Raw genomic sequence first — 24,665 nt, 5'->3', positions numbered from 1 at the left:
TGCCAGTATTGCATATCCCGAGAACAAATATCAAGAAAGACTGTAAACAAAAAGCAATTCATTAGCCTGTCTCAGTAATCATGAAACACCTCACATGCATTGTCTGGTCCCAGGCACTCAGCAGAGGTTGTCTGGCATTGGCCCACCCTTCAGGTTGTGAGCACAGAGATGAAAACAAAGACAGAAACACACACTATTAGTCAGGTTTTTAAAGAGAAAACTGCGAGGACAAACTTTTGCCTGACTTAGTACTGTAGGTCTTCTTTCTTTCTTCTGTATGGCAGTAGCAAAGCAAATCAAATGTCAATATCTGACTTAGTAGTTTAGAAAGTAAGAGGACCCACTGATTGCTGAAGCTCTGGCCACAATCTTTCAATCCTCCTTGGATTTGGGGGTGGTGCCAGAGAACTGGAGGATGGCAAATGTTACACCCGTTTAAAAAAGGGGAGAGGGATAAATCTGACAAATACAGGCCAGTCAGCCGAATGTCGGTGGTGGGGAAACTTTTAGAGACAATAATCCGGGACAAAATTAATTCGCATTTAGAAAAGTATGGGCTAATAAATAAAAGTCAGCGTGGACTTGTTAAAGGAAAATTGTGTTTGATTAACTTGATCGAGTTCTTTTATGAAGTAACGGAGAAGGTTGATGAGGGTAGTGCAGTTGATGCTGTGTAAATGGACTTTCAAAAAGGTGTTTAACAAAGTACCACAGACTTGTTAGCAACATTAAAGCCCATGGGATTAAAGGGGCAGTGGCAGCATGGATACAAAATTGTCTAAGGGACAGAAAGCAGAGAGTAGTGGTGAATGGTTGTTTTTCAGACTGGAAGGAAGTATATAGTGGTGTTCCCCAGGGGTTGGTGTTGGGACCACTGCTCTTTTTGATATATATTAATGACATGGTCTTAGGTATACAGGGCATAATTTCAAAGTTTACAGCTGATATGAAACTCGGAAATGCAGTAAACAACGAGGCAGATAGTAACAGACTTCAGGAGGACATAGACAGACTGGTGAAAAGGGCAGATAAAATTTAATGCAGAGAAGTGTGAAGTAATACATTTTGGTAGGAATAATGAGGAGAGGCAATATGAACTAAAAGGGGGTTCAGGAACAGAGAGATGTGGGGGTGTACATACACAAATCTTTGAAGGTGGCAGGACAAGTTGAGAAGGCTGTTAAAAAAGCATATGGGATCCTTGGGTTCATTAATCGAGGAATAGAGTATAAAAGCAAGGAAGTTATGCTAAACCTTTATAAAACACTGGTTAGGCCTCAGCTGGAGTATTGTGTTCAATTTCTGGGCACCACACTTTAGGAAGGATGTCATGGCCTTGGAGAGGATGCAGAAGAGATTTACTAGAATAGTACCAGGGATGAGGGACTTCAGTTATGTGGAGAGACCGAAGAAACTGGGGTTGTTCTCCTTAGAGCAGAGACGGCTAAGAGGAGATTTGCTAGAGTTGATCAAAAATCATGAATGGTTTTGATAAGAGTAAATAAGGACAAATTGTTTCCAGTGGCCGAAGGGTTAGTAACCAGAGGACACAGATTAAAGTGATTGGCAAAAGAACCAGAGGCGACATGAAGAAATGTTTTTTACACTGCAAGTTTTTGTGACCTGGAATGCAGTGCCTGAAAGAGCGGTGAAAGCAGATTCAATCATAACATTCAAAAGAGAATTTGATAAATACTTGAAGGGAAAAATTACAGGGCTATGGGGAAAGAGCGGGGGAGTGGGATTCATTGGATAGCTCTACCAAATGGACTGAATAGCTTCCTTCTGTGCTGTATCATTCTATGATTCTATGATTTGGGAAAGCGTAGTGTGTTCATTGTTTTGCATTATTACACTAAGGTGAGTTGAACTGATTTAACTAAGTGAGTCCGATCATTACTGGCGCACTATGTTCACATCTCGCCTTATCTTAGCAATATTTTCTTGGTCTGCCCTCAAAAATCTTGGGAGGGGTACTCAGACCCAAAATCTACTTCAGATCACAAGGGGCTACTATTTTTATACTCCATGGATTATGCCATCGTATAGTTAGATATTGGGCAATACAGGCTCAACCCTAAACATAAGACACTCATAGTGCTTACAGGAATGACCAGCACTGCTGTACCCAAGAGAACATCTAAGGCAGGACCCAAATTTGTAACACACACACTGTCACACTCTTCAGCCCAGAAAAGAGGCGAATGAGAGCGAACCTATTCAGATATATAAAATACTAAGTAGACTTTAAGCATCAATTTGGATCGTTATTTGAACTTAAAGCCATAACTATAACACAAGGGCACTTACATACAATCTAGTAAAAGGCAAGTTCAGGAGTGATGTCAGGAAGCACTTCAAGCAAAGTGTGATCATTACTTGAAATGGTCACACTGGAGTACTTACTTTTGTGATCTTTGTATGCATAGGTGTTGTAGAAATAGACAATGCCACTTGTGCAAAAAAGAATAATTTAAAAAATGACAGGGGTATAACCACACACTAACATAATATACAATTATGCTAGAACAAGTAACAAATACAAGTCATAAATGTACAGCATGGTAAAGTGATTGCCCTACTTTTGTCAGCATATATACAGGGACTAAAAAGATTTGAAATGTGAACAAACTATAATTGCTTTTGCAGAAAACCAAGAAATGCTGAAGTATTTTTTTAAAATGGTGATACCTGAAGGACTGAATTGGATCAGTTCAAACCTAGTAGTGTCACCTGAAAGAAAAGAATAAAACCTCATCAGCAAAGTTTTAGTATTCAAATAAACAGACTTAATTCAAAATTGCAGGACCATTGCCTTTTTGTCTTCAGCAATGCAAAACATAGTCAATTGCCCTATTTGTGCTGTACCTTATATGTTTATACATCTCATGGTTGGCATAGTTCAATAGATTATTGCTATATCAAAACTCGTAATTTCATCACATATGCATGAAATTATCATGATGAAAATGATGCAGATTTTCTTTCTAAACCAAACAAAAATGTTTTCATTGATGACATTGCTCTCCCCATTCTGTTCTGTAAACCACCTACTGAAGTGTCATCTATATTTTAAAACAGTTAAGCAGTAGGTTTAAAATTAATATTCCTCGCTATTTTTAATTGATTTTGGGTTGCTTCACGTGATATCACCGTGTGGCCCTTTGCAGCTTCTAATGATTTAATTCTCAAGTTTAACACATCGTGGTGAAGTTTAACTCGCAGCAGGTTTCCACTGCTGACAAGCTAACTTCCCACCCGCTTGCACAGAATGAGGCAATGACAATTTTAACCCCTAGGCCTCATTAACATGTCGCCAGCTGACTTCACTTACATGTTAAAATACTGCTATTAATATAACAAATGATCAGACATCTCTATCACAATGTGTATGATTTAGTACAACTTCATGGTGCTGTGCAGTTTTGGTGTAAATAAAAACTATTATGTAATGTAGCTTTACGTACGATTCAATACTAATTCATGCCAGATGTGTGTGCAACCAATTAGGCACATATGTAAGTTACTGATATGACATCCAAAATTATGCTCTGCTTTGATGGAGATTTGTGCCATGTCGTCGTCTTCTAAATTGGTGCAATGGTACAAAAATTGTACACCAGTCCTAACTACAGGAAAAACTGGCTTTGTCAAATAGGGTTGATGGATCAGAGGGTCTTTACCTATCCATCATTGTTCGTATGTTCATAGTGTAAGTTTTGTGTGTTGGGGCAGCTTAATATTAGAATGACTCAATAGATTTAACAATTGTCACTTTAAAAATATAAAAGTAGACCGTTTAATTAGGTAGCCATTATTTATTCAATATGTTCTCCCATAACTACACATTATTATAAAGATCTTAATATGACAACTGCAATACTCCTTTTTGTTATTTCACAACATTTTCTATTGCTTCTCTAGATTATGTTGTGATGAAAGGGAGAGACAATACCTGAGGTGAGGGAACCTTTACAATGTCAGCTAGCAAGGGGGCCAGGAAGGAAAATTGGATGGTCAGCAGTTTACAGGAAATGGGATCAAGGTGAGTTTCATGGTCAAGATAAACACGGAAAAGGCATGAGGGAAGATAAGAGAGAAACTAGGGGGGAAAATGGGTTCAGGGCTAGGGCTGAGGGAGCCGGGGGAAAGCAACAAAGGCAGCTGAACAGATGCTCTCAATCTTCGTAGTCAATCGCGGTAGTCAATGAGGATTTTAAAAGAGGTGAGGGGGGTTGGACAAGGTGAGGTGCTCAAAGTACCAGAGGAGTAGGAGGAGACCAAGGTGTGATTTGGTGATAGGGCCACACCGTCAACCTGGCAGTTTGGGCGGGGCAGAGGATGAATTAAGCTCAGGTTTTGAGTGAGTTGCAAGTCAAGAGTGCCAACAATAAAATCAAATTGAGATGTGATCAGTTTAGATTTATCTAATCTTATTTTGCAGATAGATTTAAATTGTTTTTTCTTTTGAAAGAAAATGGCTCACCTTAATGCAAGCCAATACTTTTCATAATACTTATTACATTTCAATATATTAGAAGTTAATCTTGCAAGTTAAATATAATATAAAATAAAAACAGAAAATGCTGGAAATACTCAGCGAGTCAGGCAGCAAATATAGAGAGAAACAGAGTTAACTTTTCAGGTTGATGACCTTTCATCAGAACAGATGCTGCCTGACCTGCTGAGTATTTCCAGCACGTTCCGTTTTTATTTCAGAGTTCCAACACCCATAGTATTTTGCTTTTGTATTAAGTAAAATATAATTATGTTTTATTTTTGCAAGTACTAATTACTACCAACAGTAGTTATAAATTTTCCATCTATTTTATTAATATTTTGATACAATGTCTGCATTTATTAAAGAATCAGTGATTTTTGTACATACATTCCATGAACGCAGCAACGTCAGCAGGGTCAATAATATCTTTCCCAAACACCTGTTAAAGGGAATGCAGGTATATGAAATAGTGGCAAAGAGACTATAAATGAAGAACTAATAAAAAGCAATGCTGTGGAAACAAAAAAAAGGAACCAATTATTGTGTAATCGGCAGAGATAGTAACACCATAGAGAAAAATATCATTCTATGCAAAAACATATGATAACAAGAACTTGTGTAGATCGAAACAAACATGAAGAGGGTAACTTTATCCTAACCCCACCCGATTTTACTTGAAAGTTTCCTGGTGGTATAACACTCCCAGAGGCAGTCAGAAGTAGATCCAAATTTCTGTAGGCTGCATGCAAAAAAAGCCCAAATTTTTTACCAGCTGCATTAATTGCTACTCAAACTTTCAGCAACCTTCAGGCTCAAAACCACCTCACTTCTAGCAGTCTCAGTTGATTCTGGAAATAGCTGTGCCTTATATTTCTCTTTCTAACTTACTCTTTGTGCTTAATGAGCAGAAAACCAGGAAATTTGAAGCTGACGTGCCACTGGTGCCATTTTCATATATTGCCCAGAAATTCGGGTCCCCACGGGTGAGTACGCACGGGGTACTCACCCGTAGGCCCAACGGAAGTGCCGGTTTCCTGCATGCACTGTGCATGTGCGGGAAACTGGCACCTCCGTTCCCCTGAAAGAAGGGGTTCAGAGTTTGAACGCGTGCGCGGGAGAGGCTGCGCATGCGCATCGAACTTACGTTTTTTTCTCCAGGTTTTTCCGGGAGGGTAAGTCTGCAGAAGTTACACATTTAAAAAGCAGGCATAAGGCCTGCTTTTTACAAGGTAAGTGGTGAATTAATTAAAATTAAAACATTTTTTCCACAGGTTTATTATTTTTAAATACTTTAAAGAAAGGTAAGTTTATTTTTAGCCCCGTTAGAAAATAATTATTTTTTTCAAAAATTTAAATTATTGTTTAAAATAGTTATTTCATGTAATTTATAGTTTATTTAAAAAATGTGATTTTTAAAAAATGTATTTGAAGATTTAGTGATGTTTTGGGGCCCGTAGTATTTCTAAGTTTTGACAGCTCTTCCTGTCAAACTTATGAATGGGCATTTCCCTGCTCCGATTGGCTCCCCATGGCCCACGTGATCCCAGGGGACGCATCGAACTAACTGCACCCCTGGGATACGCAAGCACTGTGCGCCGGCAGTTGGAGCAGGCCCAGGATTGGAATTCCACGGGGGCCCACAGCTCAACGGCCGGCGTGGTAGGTAAGTGCAGGTCGGGGGCTTGCACCCGCGGGAAGCCCCCGACCCGAATTTCTGGGTCATTACAATAGGACACGACTGCTGCCAACGAACTGGAAGTAGTTGCACATGTGCAGTACCGGTGGTTTTTTTGCTTGTTCTCGCCGGACATCCCACAGATTAGTGAGAAAGGTGAGGGGTGGAAATTTCAGGTATTGTGAGGTCTGTGATGTGACTTGAAGGTGAAATTAGGATGTTGTCAGCTTGTGAGAGTTATATTGTATTCTCACGGAGTGTGTTTATCACTATCAGGTCCTCTGTCTGTTGCGGTATGAACACACAGCTGGTGAACAGAATGCAGGCGCAGGATGTTAGGATTTAATCGGCTGGGAACAGGATCATTGAAAAAGAGTAGAGACAGTAGAGAGAGAGAGAGAGAGGAGTGCTAGACAAAAGAGACTGGGGGGGCAAACGAGAGGGAGGGCAGAGAAGGAACGTGAGAAGACAGAGAGAGTGGCAGCGGTGTGATTAATTTATCAGAATGAACTGCTAAAACTTCCAGTACAATTTAACGAGGTTGTTGTCAGATTGTGAGAATTTTATTGTATTCTCGCAGAGTGTGCTTACCGAATTCAGCGCCTCCTTCTGTGGTGGTGAATGTTACTTTTTTCAAATTTGGGACCTGACATTTATGCGCAGAATGCTTCTGCGCAGCTTCCGGTTCACTGGCAGCAGTCACTCCGATTATAATAAGCTTGGTCCCGATATTAGCTTCTAAGCAGGGGGGTGGGATTGTGTGCGTGAAACCTGAAAGTCAACCGAGCCGGTTGGAATCTGCGATCTCAACTCAATTTTACCAAATAATTTTGACTTCCGGGTTTCGCGTCTCCAAGCTGCGCAACGGGCGTGATATGCACCCGGATGATGCAATCACAGCTGTATTTAAAGGGACAATGCACAAACGGAAATTGGAGCTGTTCAGGATGGATGGTGGGCAATACCCAGATTCAATGATGCAGCACTGGAATTACTGTTGGGCACAGTGAGGAACGTACTTTTCCCCAGCAATGAGAGGAAGAAACCTGCGGCTCTCACCAAGAAGGCATGGTTGGAGGTAGCTGAAGAGGCGAGTAGCAGGAGCTTGGTGGCCATGCCTTAGATGCAGTGTAGGAAACAGTTTAATGACCTAACCAGGTCAGGAAAAGTGGGTACATTTGCTGATTCAACTACATCCTGTGCTTTACCACCCCCCCACTTTCACTGTCTTGTTAAGCGTTCTCCATCACATTACTCCTCAAACCCACTCAACTTTCAGCAGCATCCAGCTTTCACTTTCTATGCTCTTCATCACCTCCCCATTTATCCATCCATCGTTGACACTCACCCTAATCCTTATTCGATGCGATGCATCCGTCTCATCGTCACCCTCATCGAATGCACTGCATCCATCAAGTGAATACCTGACCTTCACTCACAGGTCTGTTTATTCACCCCTTGTAGGGGAAGAGAGCACAAAACGCAAGGGAGAGGGAGAGGACTGGAGGTGGGCCGCCACTAATAGTCCAGCTCATAGCTGCAGAGAAGGACGTCCTAGAGTTTAGTGGCACATCTGCATGCCTCTCAGCTCTCAGTCAGAAATGGAGAGATAGAGAGCTCGCAGATAGCTGGTGACAGAATTACAAATATCTCTGACACACATATGCTGACTTTATTTCATCAATAACTGAACGATGAGAAGACTTAGTATGATGATTGTCAAGATTGTGATTTTTGCCATGACTAAATCATATCCCTTTCTTTTGTATTCCAGGGCCTTCATGCGTACAGCAAGTGTCGCAGGACATCCATGATTCCTCAGAGAACCTCATTCCTTCTGAGTGTGCACTGTCACCGGACATACATGGAGCTTCAAACACGGTTCTCAAATGAGTGCATGCAGGCCATAAAAAAGAAAAATAATGTTGAAAGTGGTATGGAATTTTGGGGCCAGAATCCCGAAATATAGTGGGCCAGATATTCCGAACCCTACGGGTGGGTACGCGCTGTGTACCACTCGTAGGGACATTGGAAATGCCGGTTTCAGGCATGCACTGTGCATGCGCTGGAAACCGGCATTTCCGATCTGTCAAGAATGCTCTTGACAGATCCTCCGGCTGCCCTGGAGAAGGGCCTCTGCAGGCGGATAGTTCCGCTTTTTGGGGACCCTCCGCCCGCAGAAAACACTTACAATTCTTGTGTTGAAGAGTTGAAAAAAGTAAAAAAAAAAAATTCCCACTGATTTATCATTTAAAAACACTTTAAAGAAAGGTAAGTTTATTTTTAGCCTCGTTAAAAACTTCAATTATTTTTTTCAAAAATTAAAAATTTTGTTTAAATTGTTAATTTATGTAATTTCAAGTCATTTTAAAAATGTGATTTTTTAAAAAATTTATTTGAAGTTTTACTATGTTTTGGGGGTGATTTCCATTCATATATTTGACAGCTCTTCCTGTCAAATGTATGAAGGGAGATTCCCTTCTCTGATTGGCTCCCCAAGGCCCACGTGATCCCAGGGACGCTGTGAACTACCTGCGCCTCTGGGATACGTGGGCCCTGCGCACCGGCAGTTTGGAGAGGCCCATCAGCGGAACTGTGCGCCTCCCGGGAGCCCTCAGGTAAGGGCGCAGATTTTTCCAGATCGCAGTCCTCCGCCCGCAGGAGGCCTGCGATCAGAATATCTGGGCTAGTATATGATTGCTTCCTGATGCTGTGCATCAAGGAGCGCATGAGAGGATGCTCTTTTCTAGGCTTCATTCTTGTAAGTGATCCAGGGATTGTTCAAGGATTAAACAAAGTTGAACTGCTAGGTAATAGTGACCACAAGCTTCAAGCTGACTTGGTGCATAACCAAATCTGAGTATATAACTTCAGATGGGCCAATATGGAGTATGATGGCCTAGTTTAGGAACATAGACGAAAACGCTGCAATTTTCTCCCTAAATTCTTCTGCCTCACTACATTGTTCCCCACCATCAAAAGCCTCCTTAAAATGGAAGGGCTAGAAATTCAGGGTGCTAACTTCTGAAAAGTAGAAAAAGTAGCGCCAGGCGCTAATGATTCTCTCTTGCCGGGAAATTCAGCTTTGGTACTCCAAGAAGGAAGTGGAGCGCTAAACAAGCGCTAACCACTTCTCTTAGGGTGCTAAAGTCCGAGAGCGGGACGGTAGTGGCAGAGTGCTGAACAATGTGGAGTGCAAAGATACCGGCATCGGAGGCTGCTTCCCTTGCTTAAAGGGAAGGGCCAATGATGGTGCACAACATACTTCTGCTCAATTTTGTGTTGCCAGGCAACCTGCATGACTGCCATTACAGCCCCAAATACTCTGAGAGTGGAGGGCTTGGACATCTCGCAGCAAAAAAGCATTGAAAACTTTCAGCAAGCCCTGGTGCAAAGAATAAAGTTTGGCCTACCTGAAAACCAGCCTTTTATTAGCGCTCCCCAAGCAGTCAGCCGAGGTGACAACGCCTCCTCTTCCTGCCATTGCTGACGCACGGCGATACAGCAGGGGACGGGAGGCAATTTCACATCCGGGGTGGTAACGGGGCGCTGCGCACTTTATTACATCACAATCTGCGAGGCGCTAGAGGGCGAGGCAGTAAACAGGCAGGGAAGTTCGCGGACGTCGCTGAATTTGCTGCGTCCAGTCGCTAACCCCTTAGTGCCCCTCTCTCCCCCCTCCCCCCACCGGCGCTAACGGGTGGCACAAAGCAGCCGAATTTCACCTCCTATCTCTTTGACTGCATTTTTGAGCACTTCCCATAATTTTCTCTTCTGCACCTGCTTGGGTCATTAAACTACTGTGAAACACCTTTGGATGTTCTGCTGCATTAAAGTGGCTATATAAATATTAAGTTGTTGCTGTTGTTGTTCCATAAAGTTTGTACATGTTGCACATCAGTGCAATATGCTAACACTGCATCTTTCTATGGGTTGCACATAAATTTAGTCTATGTTTCTGCTGATTGTTCTCCAATGCCCTCTTAATGGCTATGAAGGTAACCACTGCCCTCAATCTCTATGGCATAGCGCCATTTCAAGCAGCCTCAGGGTTATTTGCAACATCAGAACATCAGCTAGGGAACAGCACAGGCATGCATTTGTCAGGTCACTGATGCACTTTACAGCAGAGCAGCCCAACTCATAAGCTTTGGTATCACAGCAAGCTAGCAAAGGGATAGGGTCATTCAGTTTATGGGGTTGCTGGCTTCCCCAAGGACCAGAGTGCAATTGATAGCACCCACATTGCATTAACGGTGTCCACAGAAAACCCACTTAATTACCTCAACAGGAAGAGATTCTGCTCCCTCTATGTCAAGATAGTGTATGACAACTATGAAAGCATCCTCCATGTCAAGCCCCAAAATGCAGCAAGTTGCCATCATGCCTTCATCATTCGCTTCGCCCTGAACTCTTCAGGGAAGAGAATTAGATCCACAGATAGCTTCTAGATGACAAAGCAAATCCCCTGCTTCATGGCCAAGGACCCCAATCAGAGAGTCTCAAACAACAGCACAGGAGCATTACAATAAAGCACATGTTGCGACCAGGCTGGTGATCAAGAGGACCATCGTGATGTTGATAGCATGTTTTTGCTGCTTGGCCAGGTCGGGAAGGGGTCTGAATTGTGCGCCAGATCGGGTGTCCAAAATAGTGATAGATTGCTGTCCACTTTACAACTTTGCCATTCAGGAAGGGCTGCGTTTTGTCATAGCTGAGGAGTAGGCCCTGGCTCCGATAGATACAGAACTGCATAGAGCAGACCACCAGGAAGACATACACTCATAGGAAACCTTGCTTGTTAAGTCCGTGAATGATTGAGACACGGACTAGCAGGAGAGAAACAAACAAGTCTTTACTGGTGAAAGGCATAAACGAAACTAACCAACAGAGGCTCTCTAGCGCCTTTCATACAGGGGTGGTCACTGCCGGTACTGCAGTCTGAGACCAGTTATTCTCTTAAAGGTACATACACAACATTGCTGACTACCATTAGGGGCATCAGAGGCTAGATCATTTAGACATCTTCTCCTGTCTAACTCAGTCTATCTTTGACACTACAGCATAAGCTCCTACTCCCCCACATTTCTACTATCCATCCTACCACATGAGGTTACATCATCCCTCTTTGCCCCAACATAACTATGCTGGTAATCATCACCTAAGTGAATAGTCAGCACCAAATGAATGCACCCTTTCTTGCGTGACAAAGGATCATGAATAACAAAAGGGCCATGTCAATGCATAGTATATTTTAATTCAATAATTGCAAAGTGTGAACAATCACCCCAATATTTTCTAACACCATGCTTCCCCTGAGTGCCTACATGTGTCTTTCTATCACTTATTCTAGTGCACCTTCTAAGTGCCACTTCAGGGCCTGGATTGTGAGAGGTGGTTGGCTCCATATGCTGTACAGAAGGGTTATGGAACTGAGGTGGTCTTCATTTCATGGCAGTTGGCTCATCTCTGGAGGGTGTTCCTAGGCAGCCTGATCTTACTTCCTGATTTCGACTGGCATGGTGCTCTAAAGGGAGTTGCTATCATGAGCTATAGCATATCAGGCAGGTGAACTCTAACCATCACCAATCCACTAGGCCCTGGGCCTGTGGGCCCAAAGATTAGTGCGGCATGGCCGGTCTAACTAATGGCAGCTATCAGTGCCTGACAGCTTTGAGACACAGCAGTAGCCACGGTCTGGAAGCTGCAATCCTTGCTGTGCTCCAATCTGTCCTCTATTGCCTCCAGAACTGCAGTCTGTGTTTCTGTGGGGATGGAGGCACTGACTGGTCCCTGCCCGCTCCTCAGGTGGGGGCTGCTGCAGATTCCATTGAAAATGCCACTCGCTCTATTGGTACCTGGAAGGAAGATAAAACTTCCGCAATGTGGCTTAAAAAGACAGCTATAGACTCTAGAGTGACACGTGTCAGTTGCTGTACATCCTCAGAGATTGACCTCAGAACCTGCACATAGGTATGATGTTCCTGAAACATCCATCTTTTCAGACGAGTACCCATGAGTTCTAGGACCCATAACTCCAAAGCCATTGGATACCTTCTATTCAGCCTCCACTGGAAAGGTGGCACATCCTCATTCACTCCTGGTTCCTCCTGTGCATTCATGCTCTCTGAATCATCTGGTGCCACATCATCACTACCACTATCTAATTCCCCTCAGGTAAAACAATCTGAGCTGGTGCCTGAGAATGAGAAAGCAAGTGTTGCAAGTAGTGAGTTGGCAGAGGAAGATGGGACAGGATGAAGTAACTGCAAGAGGAAGGTGTCCTGTTTCTCATCATCCTCTGCCTCATCATCAACACCATCTTCCTCCTCCAATGGGTGAGCATTGAGATCAAGGAGACAGAGAACAGGGATGGAAGTTTATGACTGTGTGGTGCTTACACAGATGATACCACGATAGTGAAAGTGCGCAGTCAGTAAGTAACCTGGCACTGGCAAGATGCCATGAACTTTGCCCTCTCCAACGGCAAGAGCCGAATGTGTGCTCACCATCTCCAAAGGCATCTTCTCAAAGGAGATGATGGACTTAAAGCTGAGGATGTCCCCTCTGATGGGCTGCCTTTATCAAGTATTGTGTGACAATTTGTCCTGCAAGAAAACAGGGTAAGGCTAGTACTTAAGGAGTTTATTCCAAGTGGCATGGGAGAGGGGAAGTAATTGGAGCATGAGGCTGTTAAACTGGAGGAAGGGTTTTTTGGGTTGTACATGCCAGTTATTCATGTAAGGGTAGCTGTGAAGCCATAGTGCAGGATACCGAGATAGAACTGCCCTTAACCAGACAGCAGTGTGAAGGGTTAGTTGTGTAAGTGTTGCCTTAAGAGGGTGAAGCATGTGCTAGTACCCAGGGTGGGCCAGGAAGAAAAGTGCCCAATGGAGTTGGCACTTAGTGCCAGTGCCACCTTACTCCAGGCAGCATGAGTTACATTCCTGGCAGGCTTGATGACATCCAAACCCAGTAGTCTGTGCCTTCTGTCTTCAACCTCCTCGAGAAAGGTTTAGAGATCTGGACCAGTAAAGTTTTGAGTTCTTCTTCTGGGAACCAATGGTGCCTGAGTGGCCATAGTTCTGTACAAGTACAATAAAAATATTGCTGAGATATATAGTAAAGTTCTTAGAAAGTGAAGCAAAACAGCCAAGTACTGTAAGTCTCTTACCCTGCTAGTGTGCTGTTGAAAACTGCAGTGAATTGTCTTTAAAGGCTGCACAGAAGTTTCAGGTAATTCAGCTGCTTACACCCATTTTACATGGGTTTTGCACCAATATCAGCATCAATGCAAATAAGCAGACCCACAGTTAACTCCCTCAAGTGCAAATTTTTTTTCAAAAGAGGCAACTCACTTCAAGGAAATTCTAGACCTGGATCATTTAAATAATAGGGTAGGCTCCCACACTTACAACGGCATAAGAGAAGTGCCCAACCCACTGAGGCAGCGGTACTTGGAGTGGCAGAGGAGGAACCAGAGTCCTGGGAATGGCTGAAGAAAAAGATCTGTTGCATTTTTTTAAAATTTCTCCCAGAACAGTATGGCTACTCGGCAATGATAATCAATTCCACTGGGATCAATTAACATTGTACTGCTCAGTTTTTTTTTTAATTCGCTTATGGGATGTGGGTGTCGCTGGCAAAGCCAGCATTTATTGCTCATCCCTAGTTGCCCTTGAGAAGGTGGTGGTGAGCCGCCTTCTTGAACCGCTGCAGTCCATGTAGTGAAAGTACTCCCACAGTGCTGTTAGGTAGGGAGTTCCAGGATTTTGACCCAGCGACAATGAAGGATCGGCGATATACTTCTAAGTCAGGATGGTGCGTGACTTAGAGGGGAACTTGGAGGTAGTGGTGTTCCCATGCGCCTGCTGCCCTTGTCTTTCTAGGTGGAAGAGGTTGCGGGTTTGGGAGGTGTTGCCGAAGAAGCCTTGGCGAGTTGCTGCAGTGCATCTTGTAGGTGGTACACACTGTAGCCACAGTGGTGGAGGGAGTGACTGTTTAAGGTGGTGGATGGGGTGCCAATCAAATGGGCTGCTTTGTCCTGGATGGTGTTGAGCTTCTTGAGTGTTGTTGGAGCTGCACTCATCCAGGTAAGTGGAGAGTATTCCATCACACTCCTTACTTGTGCCTTGGGATATTCACTGGCCTAGAAATTCGGGAGAGCTAATTTTTAGGCCGCAGGGAGCAATCACTGCGCCTGAATAGCAAGGCCCGAGGCGCACCTGATATTGGGCCTCGGACCTCATTTCCATCGAGCTGCTGAGCTGCGGACAGTAACAAGCAGCTTGTTGGTGAATCAACATTGAAGATCGAGCTGCTGTGATGCCAGCAGTGGCTCTCGGGTAAATGAGAAAGGGGGGCAGCTGGGAAGAGTGGTGGGCAAGAAGGAGGGCGATCGGGCATTGGCCAGAAGGGAGGTAGCAGCAGCAAGTGGGAGAGCGGTGGCCGGCAGCGGCCCATGTCCTTTGAATGTGGGGTCAGGAGGAGCCCATTTTGGACCGCTTGTTAGGCCACAAGTAGACTTGGTTTTCCTGAGTGCAGCTGGCGTCGGCTGCCTCAGGTCAAACCAATCTTGCAGTGGGGGCCTCAAACAGGTATTAGGCCGTTATTTGCATATGCAAATGTCTAACACCTGTTTCAACAGTGGGCACGACACACAAATTTTTTGGTCTTTGCCAGTATGGTGGGCGGCTCTCTTCCAGCTAGTAATGAGTGCGCACTTCCGGCCCAACATATTGGAGGCTTAGGAGGCCAATTAGCGCCAAGAGAAACGGGTGCTGTGCAGCCAAATTTCTAGGCCACTATACCCAGAACAGGTCCTATACCCCACATATATCCCACTAGATCTATTAAGGGTGCATCTGGCAAGATTCCCAGGGTGGCGCAGGAATGCTTTAGACATGTCCCCGAACTGCTGCTTGGACGTTTGGGGTGTGAGGGTAGGCAGAAGAAGTGTATGCATATCACTGGATCAAAATTTGCAGCTCAGTGTAAATGGGGCAGGAACCCAGCAAATCCAGGTTCGAGCAAAAATTCTGAGCCCCCCACTACAACTCTACCAGAATTTCAAGACTGGTATGGGAATTATGTCCAGCCTTGGTCACTGTACTTATGAAAAGGCAAATAAGTAATGTAAACGATTCAAAAAAGGGCAGCAAGGATGATTTGAAATATCAGGCCACTGAGGTACAAAAAGAGATCAATCTGTTCTCAGTGTAGAATTGAGGCTACGGTTTTGATCCTGTGCAATGATATGTTAGGCATCTGTATATGTGAAAGTAGGGAAGGATGCAGATCATGTTCAGAAGGGTGCTTATTACAGAGTACAGTCAGCATTCAACGGTTAAATACTGGGAGAATGTCTCTTTTGCTAAATATGCTTTCATCATAACAAAACAGTCTTTCTGGTCGATTATTGAATCTTTTACTACTAGTTAAAATTGGTAATGAATCAGGCCTTACTTCTTCAATAAATAGTACGAGGCAAACATAACTCAGCTCACCCAATTGCTCTTTAACTTGTCATTTGCAGCATTAGGTTAGAAATATTTCCTGCATGAGGGTTATATCAACCATTTTTGTTTTTCAGTATTTTTACACCATAGTGCCAAACTCACCAAGATTGGAAAAACTCATGAAAAAGCTGTGATGAAATATGCCTTCATCAGACCTGCTTGTATTTTACCTGCTTGTATTGTGTGAACCGCACCCTTTTGTTCCTATTGTGTGTATTGGCTACGCCCCTGTCTTTTGCCATATAAAGGTCTCAGGAGCTGTATGAGTCATTCACTACCAGACGAACCCGATGTGGGAAGACCTGCTATGCTGCTATGTTCTTAGTGATTAAAAGCCTTCAGTTGAATCCTTGTCTTTGAGTCATTGTTGGCATATCAATTTTAATCACTAAAACACCAAGATGGATCGACTCCTGAAACCAGAGCGCTTGGATCTGGACCCCCATGCCTCAGACGCAGCCACACAGTTCGGACACTGGTTCCAATGATTCGAATTTTTCATTGCAAACTCATCCACTGCCATAGCCGCAGCCGAAACCGCTACCAGGAGACATGGAACTGGGAATCCTGCGAAACTGGGTGAGCCATCGGGTCTCCCCTCTCATCCAAGATGCCACCAGCTACAAGGATGCCTGCACCATCCTGAAGGCCCACTACGCGCGGCCAATAAATGTGGTGTACGCCAGGCATCTTCTGACTACTCGCACGCAGCGGCATGGTGAGTCACTAGAGGACTTCATACTAAACCTAAAAGTACTGGGCAGAGACTGTAACTGTAAGGCCGTGTCTGCCATCGTGTACACGGAGGAGCTGATTTGAGACTCCCTTATTGCGGGCCTCAGTTCAAATTATATTCGGCAGAAACTGTTTGAAAAGGAGGGACTGGACTTAAAACAGGCTATAGATATAGCGCGATTGCTGGATATGGCCCAGAGGAACTCTGAATCCTGTTCCCCAGGCCACGCGGCCCACTCCGCCTTGTGGGGGCCGCCATCTTGGAAGCCATCTTCACCTCCCAGGTCTCAGGCCAGCCCAGCACCATCGGAGCCCCAGCCTCCACCCAGGAGCCCCACTACTGCCGCGATGCATCGGGGCCCGAAATGCTACTTCTGCGGTCAGGACAAACACTCCAGGCATCTGTGCCCAGCGAAGGGCACCACCTGTTTTAAATGCGGGAAGAAAGGACATTTCAGCAAAGTCTGCAGAGGGAACCCCGCCTCCAACTCCACCACCGCCGCGTGCGCGCCGTGGGAGCGGCCATCTTGGAAGCCATCTTGTCCACCCTCATGGAGTCCACCATCTTGCCCCGACTACACGGACCTCCAGGACCCACTAGTGGCCTCGATCACAGTGGATCAATCCAGGCCACATCCGTTGTCTAAATCAATGATGGACATAGAGGTAAACGGGAACAAGGTTAAATGCTTGATTGACTGCTGGAGCACCGAAAGCTTTATTCATCCTAGCCTGGTAAAACGACTTTCTCGAACGATAGTCCCCACACAGGGCAAAATCGCCATGGCCGATAATACTCATACCTCAAAAATTACAGGTTTCTGCGCGGTTATGTTGTGGTAAAAGGCAATGATTACAGAGATTTTAAACTATTGATAATGCCAGATCTGTGTGTGAGCGTGATCTTGGGTCTGGACTTCCAGTGCCACCACCAAAGTATCACGCTTACCTACGGTGGGTCCCAGCCGCCCCTCAGTGTGCGGTCTGGCTACCCTGAAGGTCAAGCCGCCCTCTCTGTTCGCCAACCTCGCACCCAACTGTCGACCCATAGCGACCAAGAGTAGGCGGTGCAGCTGGGAGGATAGACGGTTCATTGCGTCGGAAGTAGAAAGACTCAAGCGGGAGGGTATCATCGAATGCAGTACCAGCCCGTGGCACGCCCAGGTAGTAGTAGTTAAGGGTAGCGAAAAGAAGCGGATGGTGATAGATTATAGCCAGACGGTTAATCTATACACCCAGCTAGACGCCTACCCTCTGCCCCGCATAGCGGATATGGTTAACCAAATCACGCAATACCGGGTGTTTTCCACCATCGACCTAAAATCGGCATACCACCAGCTCCCCATTAGACCGGAGGACCGTCCATACACCGCCTTCGAGGCGAACGGACGTCTCTACCACTTCCTCAGAGTCCCCTTTGGGGTAACGAACGGGGTCTCGGTCTTCCAGCGGGAGATGGACCGCATGGTCGATGAGAACCAGTTAACAGCCACCTACCCATACCTAGACAATGTCACCATCTGCGGCCACAACCAGCAAGACCACGACTCGAACCTCGCGAGATTTTTGAAAACCGCCCTCAGACTCAATCTCACCTACGAGGATAAGTGTGTCTTTAGCACCACGCGCCTCTGTATCCTGGGCTGCATGGTGGAAAACGGGGAAATCGGTCCGGACCCCGACCGATTGCGCCCCCTACGGGAGCTACCCCTACCAAACACTCCCAAGGCCCTGAAAAGGTGCCTGGGGTTCTTCTCCTATTACGCCCAATGGGTCCCCAATTATTCCGACAAGGCCCGTCCCCTCCTGAAATCAACGTCCTTCCCGCTCACAGCCGAGGCCCACGCCGCCTTCAACAGCATTAAACACGACATTGAGAAGGCCGCGCTGCGGGCAGTGGCCGAAAACATCCCTTTCCAGGTCGAAAGCGATGCGTCCGACTTCGCTTTAGCAGCCACCCTCAACCAGGATGGGCGGCCCGTAGCCTTTTTCTCAAGAACCCTCCAAGGGCCCGAGATCAGGCACTCCTCGGTAGAGAAGGAGGCCCAGGCCATAGTGGAGGCAGTGCGGCACTGGAGGCACTACCTAGCCGGCAAACGCTTCACCCTGCTTACCGACCAGCGGTCGGTAGCCTTCATGTTTAACAACAAACAGAGGGGGAAGATCAAGAACGACAAAATTCTCAGGTGGCGGATCGAACTCTCCACGTTTGAGTACGACATAATATATAGGCCGGGGGCCCTCAACGAATCCCCCGACGCCCTATCACGAGGGATGTGTGCCAGCATCCAGGGGGACAGGCTACAGGGCCTCCACAATGGCCTCTGCCACCCGGGGGTCACCTGGCTATTCCACTTTATAAAATCCCGTAACCTGCCCTATTCCATGGAGGAGGTCCGGTCTATGACCAGGGACTGCCGCACCTGTGCGGAATGCAAGCCCCGTTTTTTCAGGCCCGACCGAGCCCACCTGATCAAAGCTACACGGCCATTCGAGCGCCTGAGCTTAGATTTCAAGGGACCACTCCCCTCCACCGACCGCAATGTGTACTTTCTCAACATTGTGGACGAGTACTCCCACTTCCCATTCGCCTACCCCTGCCCAGATATGACCAGTGCCACGGTCATCAAGTGCCTCGGCAACCTGTTTTGCACGTTCGGCATGCCTAACTACATCCACACTGACAGGGGGGCGTCGTTCATGAGCGATGAACTGCGCCAATACCTGCTGTCGAAGGGGATAGCCACGAGTCGGACCACTAGTTATAACCCCCGGAGTAATGGGCAAGTGGAGAGGGAGAACGCGACAGTGTGGAAGGCGGTCACCTTAGCACTAAGGTCTAAAGGCCTCCCCACCTCCCGCTGGCAGGAGGTCCTCTCAGACGTACTCCACTCGATAAGGTCGCTACTGTGTACTGCTACTAACGCCACTCCCCACGAGAAGATGTTTGTTTTTCCCCGCAAATCAACCTCAGGAGTATCCCTACCCTCGTGGCTCTCCACCCCAGGGACAGTCCTGTTACGGAAGCATGTGAGGGGCCACAAAACGGATCCCCTCGTGGAGGCAGTACACCTACTCCATGCAAACCCACAGTACGCGTACGTCAAGCACGCCGACGGGCGTGAAGACACCGTGTCCATAAAGGACCTCGCCTCGGCAGGAAGCGACGACGACGACCCATCACCAGCACCCCCAGAAGAACCTCCACCATCCCCAGAGGTATCCTCACCACCCCCAGAAGTACCTGCAACACCCCCAGCACATGGGTATGCCCAGGAGGGCACCACGGACTCCCGGTCGGAACCCGAGGTACTGTTGCGACGTTCAGGAAGGACTATCACACCCCCGGACAGACTAAATCTGTAGAAGGGGTGAATGTGATGAAATATGCCTTCATCAGACCTGCTTGTATTTTACCTGCTTGTATTGTGTGAACCGCACCCTTTTGTTCCTATTGTGTGTATTGGCTACGCCCCTGTCTTTTGCCATATAAAGGTCTCAGGAGCTGTATGAGTCATTCACTACCAGACGAACCCGATGTGGGAAGACCTGCAATGCTGCTATGTTCTTAGTGATTAAAAGCCTTCAGTTGAATCCTTGTCTTTGAGTCATTGATGGCATATCAAAAGCATAGGCTAATACTGATAAAAGGACGTGTACAGACTGATGTCAGAAAAAAGTTTTTCATGCAATGAGTGATAAACACTTGGAATGATCTTCCACGTAGGGTAATGCAAGCAATTCATTTGGCATACAGTTAGATGACTTAATAGGAGACTGTATGTTTTGTCCCCAGATGGATGAATTAAGATAGACCTGATGACCTCTCTCCTACATTTATCTTGTATTTACAGTATTAAGCACATTAAAGCACTTAAACAATAAGCATAGCATAGTAAAATGAGACAAGAATGACATGGTAAAATATGGTTTTATAGAGATGTTCTTTAGTGTGCAACCAAGACCTTCAGATCAATAGCTTGAAACTAAAGTCCTATAATAATCCATATGTCTATTATGTATTAAAAATGGTGAGTGGTCTCGAGATTCCAAATATACTGCTTCTGTTGGTGGCGATGTGATTGTAATGTTACGTGACTAATTCAGTATAATGGGGCAGCATATAATGCATATAAATAGTAAACGGGTAGTAAGAGGAGGGGTGGGGCCAATTAGGGACCAAAAAGGAGACCTAGGCATGGAGGCAGAGGGTATGGCTGAGGTACTAAATGAGTACTTTGCATCTGTCTTCACCCAGGAAGAGGATGCTGCCATAGACATAGTAAAGGAGGAGGTAGTGGAGACACTTGATAGTATAAAATTGATAAAGAAGGGGTATTAGAAAGGCTGACTGTACTTAAAGTAGATAAATCACCAGGAGTGGATGGGATGCATCCTAGGATGCTGAGGGAATTAAGGGCGGAAATCGCGGAGGTACTGGCCATAATATTCCAATCCTCCATAGATATGGGGGTGGTGCCGGAGGTGTTCAAAAAAGGGTGTAAAAATAAACCCAGCAACTACAGGCCAGTCAGTTTAACCTCGGTAGTGGGGAAGCATTTAGAAACAGTAATCAGGGACAAAATCAACAGTCACTTGGATAGGTGTGAATTAATTAAGGAAAGCCAGCACGGATTTGTTAAAGGCAAAACGTGTTTAACCAACTTGATTGAGTTTTTTGATGAGGTAACAGAGAGGGTTGTTGAGGGTAATGCGGTTGAGGCATTCGACAAATTGCCAAATAATAAACTTGCCAGCAAAATTGAAGCCCATGGAATAAAAGGGACAGTGGCAGCCTGGATATGAAATTGGCTAAGTGACAGGAAATAGAGAGTAGTGGTGAACGGTTGTTTTTAGGACTGAAGGAAGGTACACAGTGATGTTCCCCAGGGGTCGGTTCTAGGGCCACAGCTTTTCTTGATATATATTAATGACTTGGACATGGGTGTACAGGGCACAATTTCAAAATTTGCAGATGACACAAAACTTGGAAGTATAGTGAACAGTGAGGAGGAGAGTGATAGACTTCAAGAAGACATAGACAGGCTGGTGAAATGGGCAGACATGTGGCAGATGAAATTTAATGCAGAAAAGTGTGAAGTGATACATTTTGGTAGAATGAGGAGAGGATATATAAACTAAATGGTACAATCCTGAAGGGGGTGCACGAACAGAGCGACCTGGGGGTATGTGTGTACAAATCATTGACGGTGACAGGGCAGGTTGAGAAAGCAGTTAAAAAGGCTTACGGGATCCTGGGCTTCATAAATAGAGGTATAAGAGTACAAAAGTGTGGAAATTATGATGAACCTGTATAAAACACTGGTTCGGCCCCAACTGGAGTATTGTGTCCAATTCTGGGCACAACACTTTAAGAAGGATGTGAAGGACTTAGAGAGGGTGCAAAAAAGATTTACGAGAATGATTCCAGGAATGAGGGACTTCAGTTACGTTGATAGTCTGGAGAAGTTGGGGTTGTTCTCCTTGGGAGCAGAGAAGATTGTGAATTTGATAGAGGTGTTCAAAATCATGAGGGGTCTGGACAGAGTGGATAGAGAGAAACTGTTCCCATTGGCAGGAGGGTCGAGAACCAGAGGACACAGATTTAAGGTGATTGGCAAAAGAACCAAAGGCGAACCAAAGGCAATGTAAGAAAAAGCTTTTTTTACGCAGTGAGTGGTTAAGATCTGGAATGCACTGCCTGAAAGGGTGGTGGAGGCAGACTCAATTTTATCTTTCAAAATGGAGTTGGATAAGTATCTGAAGGAAAATAAATTGCAGGACTACGGGGAAAGGGCAGGGGAGTGGGACTAATGGAGAGTCGGCACGGGCTCGACGAGCCGAATGGCCTTCTTCCGTGCTGTAACCATTCTATGAGCATCTAACATTAGGTGACAGTCCCTTACTCTTCCCCAGAAATCCCAATATATCCTGTTCAGGTCCTGGACGCTCAAGATATGTATGAGGATAAAGAACAAAGTTTTAAATAGCAAGATGATCAGGAAGCAGTTGCCAATACATACTATTAAAACAAACTTAAAAAGCATATCTCGTAAGTTTGAAGTACGCCCACCTATCAACCAGAATCTATTTGCATATAAGGAGTCATTAGAAGTGAAAGTAAAACAGCTGCCAGAAACGATTATTGTGATAGAAAGCTGAATTTAACTACAAGGACTGTTCTCAACGGCAGTCAATGAATAAGGATGGCTGACAGAAATGGAAGTACAGTACTGGGCAGTAAAAAGAAAGGTAACAGTTGGAACATTTTAAAACTTCACTCACAAACTGATCAAGCATTTGAACGTCACACCAAGAACAATGAAGCACAAGGCATAAAAATCAAGGGAAGACTAACCAAAGTTCCATTTCTATCACAGTCAAATAAACAGCATTAAATGCCACCAAATTAGCATAAAAACCATTGGAAAACAATTGCGTATGTGCACTTTCTCCCGTTCACTTCAGTCTTCACGCCTCCGCCACTAAACAGAGATCCTAGCAGGCCTGTTTAACACCGGAGACACCGGCCACCCCCCCACCACCACCCCAACAGACCAACTCCCCATCTCCACTGAGACTACACTGCTCCCAGTATCTCCTCTCACCACTGAACATCGCAACCACTGAAAATTTCCATTACATGCCCCCCTGCTGTAAAGAATTAACCCCCCGCCTCAGTGTAGTCTCCCATCTGCCATGACGACTTGCTGAGACAGCCTGTTACTATTTCTATGTCCCTGTGCCATCCCCAACATCCTCTCTTTCTTCTGCCCTCTTCCCTCCTGTTCCTTTCTCCTCCTCCTTTTTCCCTTTGCGCTTTCCCTGCCCATCTCTTGCCGCATTCCTGCCTCAATTTCTTCCCTTTCTTGCCTTCCCTCCTCTATGCCATCTTCTCTTCCTGCCTCTCCACATCCCTCTCCGACCCGCTCCATCTTTCCCCCTTCATCTCCTCTTTCCGTCTCCCCCTTCACCTCCCCTATCCTTCTCCCCCTCCATGTCCCCTCCTTTTTTGCACACTTCCATTCCCTCCTCCCCCATTCACATCTACCCCTTCTCCTGCCTTGGTCCAACTGTCCCCTTATTCTCTAACCCTGCTTAACCTGAATACTGCATTTGGTCTTGACTTCTTGTGTACAATAAAATACATTAAATACAATGTACACCATAAATTTCAATTCATGTAGATAAAATACTTGAAGAACATCAACAATAACAAATGTTACTTGTACTCACCTTTTCAAATTGCAGTCTTTCATGAATAAGAAGCGGGAATACTGGCATAACATACTCTGTCTTCCAGTACTGACCAAGCATACTAATGCAGATGTAGACATTTTCTTTCCTTGGTAAAATCACACCCGGACATGTTACCTTAATGAGGGAAAAAAGCACAGTAACAGCTCAATTAGTATATAAAAGCTACCATTATTTTATTTTTAAAACTGTCTTTTTCATGTCAATTTATGAAGAATACTGAAAATCTATCTACATATATTAAAAATTTTTGTGAATGTATAAACGTATTGCCATGCGTCATGATGCTACTAATTCTGGGAGCTCGCTAAGGATGGCCCAGGATTTATTACCCTTTTCACATCCTTTTTATATTGGATATTGTTGTAGTCAATTCTGACTGATGTGTGGCTCTCAGTGACTCACTTGACTCCTGCCCATCATTCTGATTGAATGTTACTAAGGTCTGCCACCAAATGAGGGCCCACAAACAGTGTAGTATTGCAAATGTGAGTCCAGTCCTTCTTCCTGTCAGCTGTCCTTGCCTTGTGCAGCTGCCTCTTCTGGTCTTGAAAGCCTTTCTTCCATTGTTTAGAATCCACAAATGCTGTGCAGGTAGGTTGAGCAGATAACGCATGGGAAGTGATATACTGCCTTTATTGCTCAATTCTGGATTGGTTCCTGGAATGGAAGACGAATCTTCCGGGCACTGTTGCGGGCAACGTGGGACAAAAGTGGAGGTGTACTTTCAGCTCCTGGTCACAGGCAGCCTCGCAGTTCTCAGAACTTCTCACGCAACAGCTGCTAACATAACAGTGTGAGCAAAGACTCTCAATTGCAGGGGGCCCAGCCTTTATAAGATAAATGCAAAAATATTTTCAAACTTCGGGCAAGCGTCATGTGATCAGGTATCACATGATCAGATGTCACGTGGTTAACTGTTTGTGAGCAAATGTCATGTGATCAACCCTCCAGAAAAATGCCCAACCAGAGTTGACAA

General features: G+C 45.3%; 1 protein-coding gene across 3 annotated transcripts in view; it reads right to left on the bottom strand.

Moving 5' to 3' along the window:
* The window catches only part of LOC147124236 (spermatogenesis-associated protein 6-like), a 122,098-nt gene that overhangs the window by 86,406 nt on the left and 11,027 nt on the right, over positions 1–24,665 (bottom strand). For all 3 annotated transcript variants that reach the window (XM_085984167.1, XM_085984159.1, XM_085984163.1), the window contains exons 4-6: positions 23,666–23,803; positions 4,889–4,940; positions 2,692–2,733 (exon numbers count right to left, since the gene is read on the bottom strand). In XM_085984167.1, coding sequence (XP_085840293.1) covers positions 2,692–2,733; positions 4,889–4,940; positions 23,666–23,803 — 232 coding nt within the window. The remainder of the gene's footprint in view (positions 1–2,691; positions 2,734–4,888; positions 4,941–23,665; positions 23,804–24,665) is intronic.

This window comes from Somniosus microcephalus, chromosome 1 (assembly GCF_052327205.1).
Source record: "Somniosus microcephalus isolate GS21.2 chromosome 1, FLI_Smic_1.0, whole genome shotgun sequence".
NCBI classification, from domain to species: Eukaryota; Metazoa; Chordata; class Chondrichthyes; order Squaliformes; family Somniosidae; genus Somniosus; species Somniosus microcephalus.
This window is presented reverse-complemented; position numbering and strand designations above follow the sequence as displayed.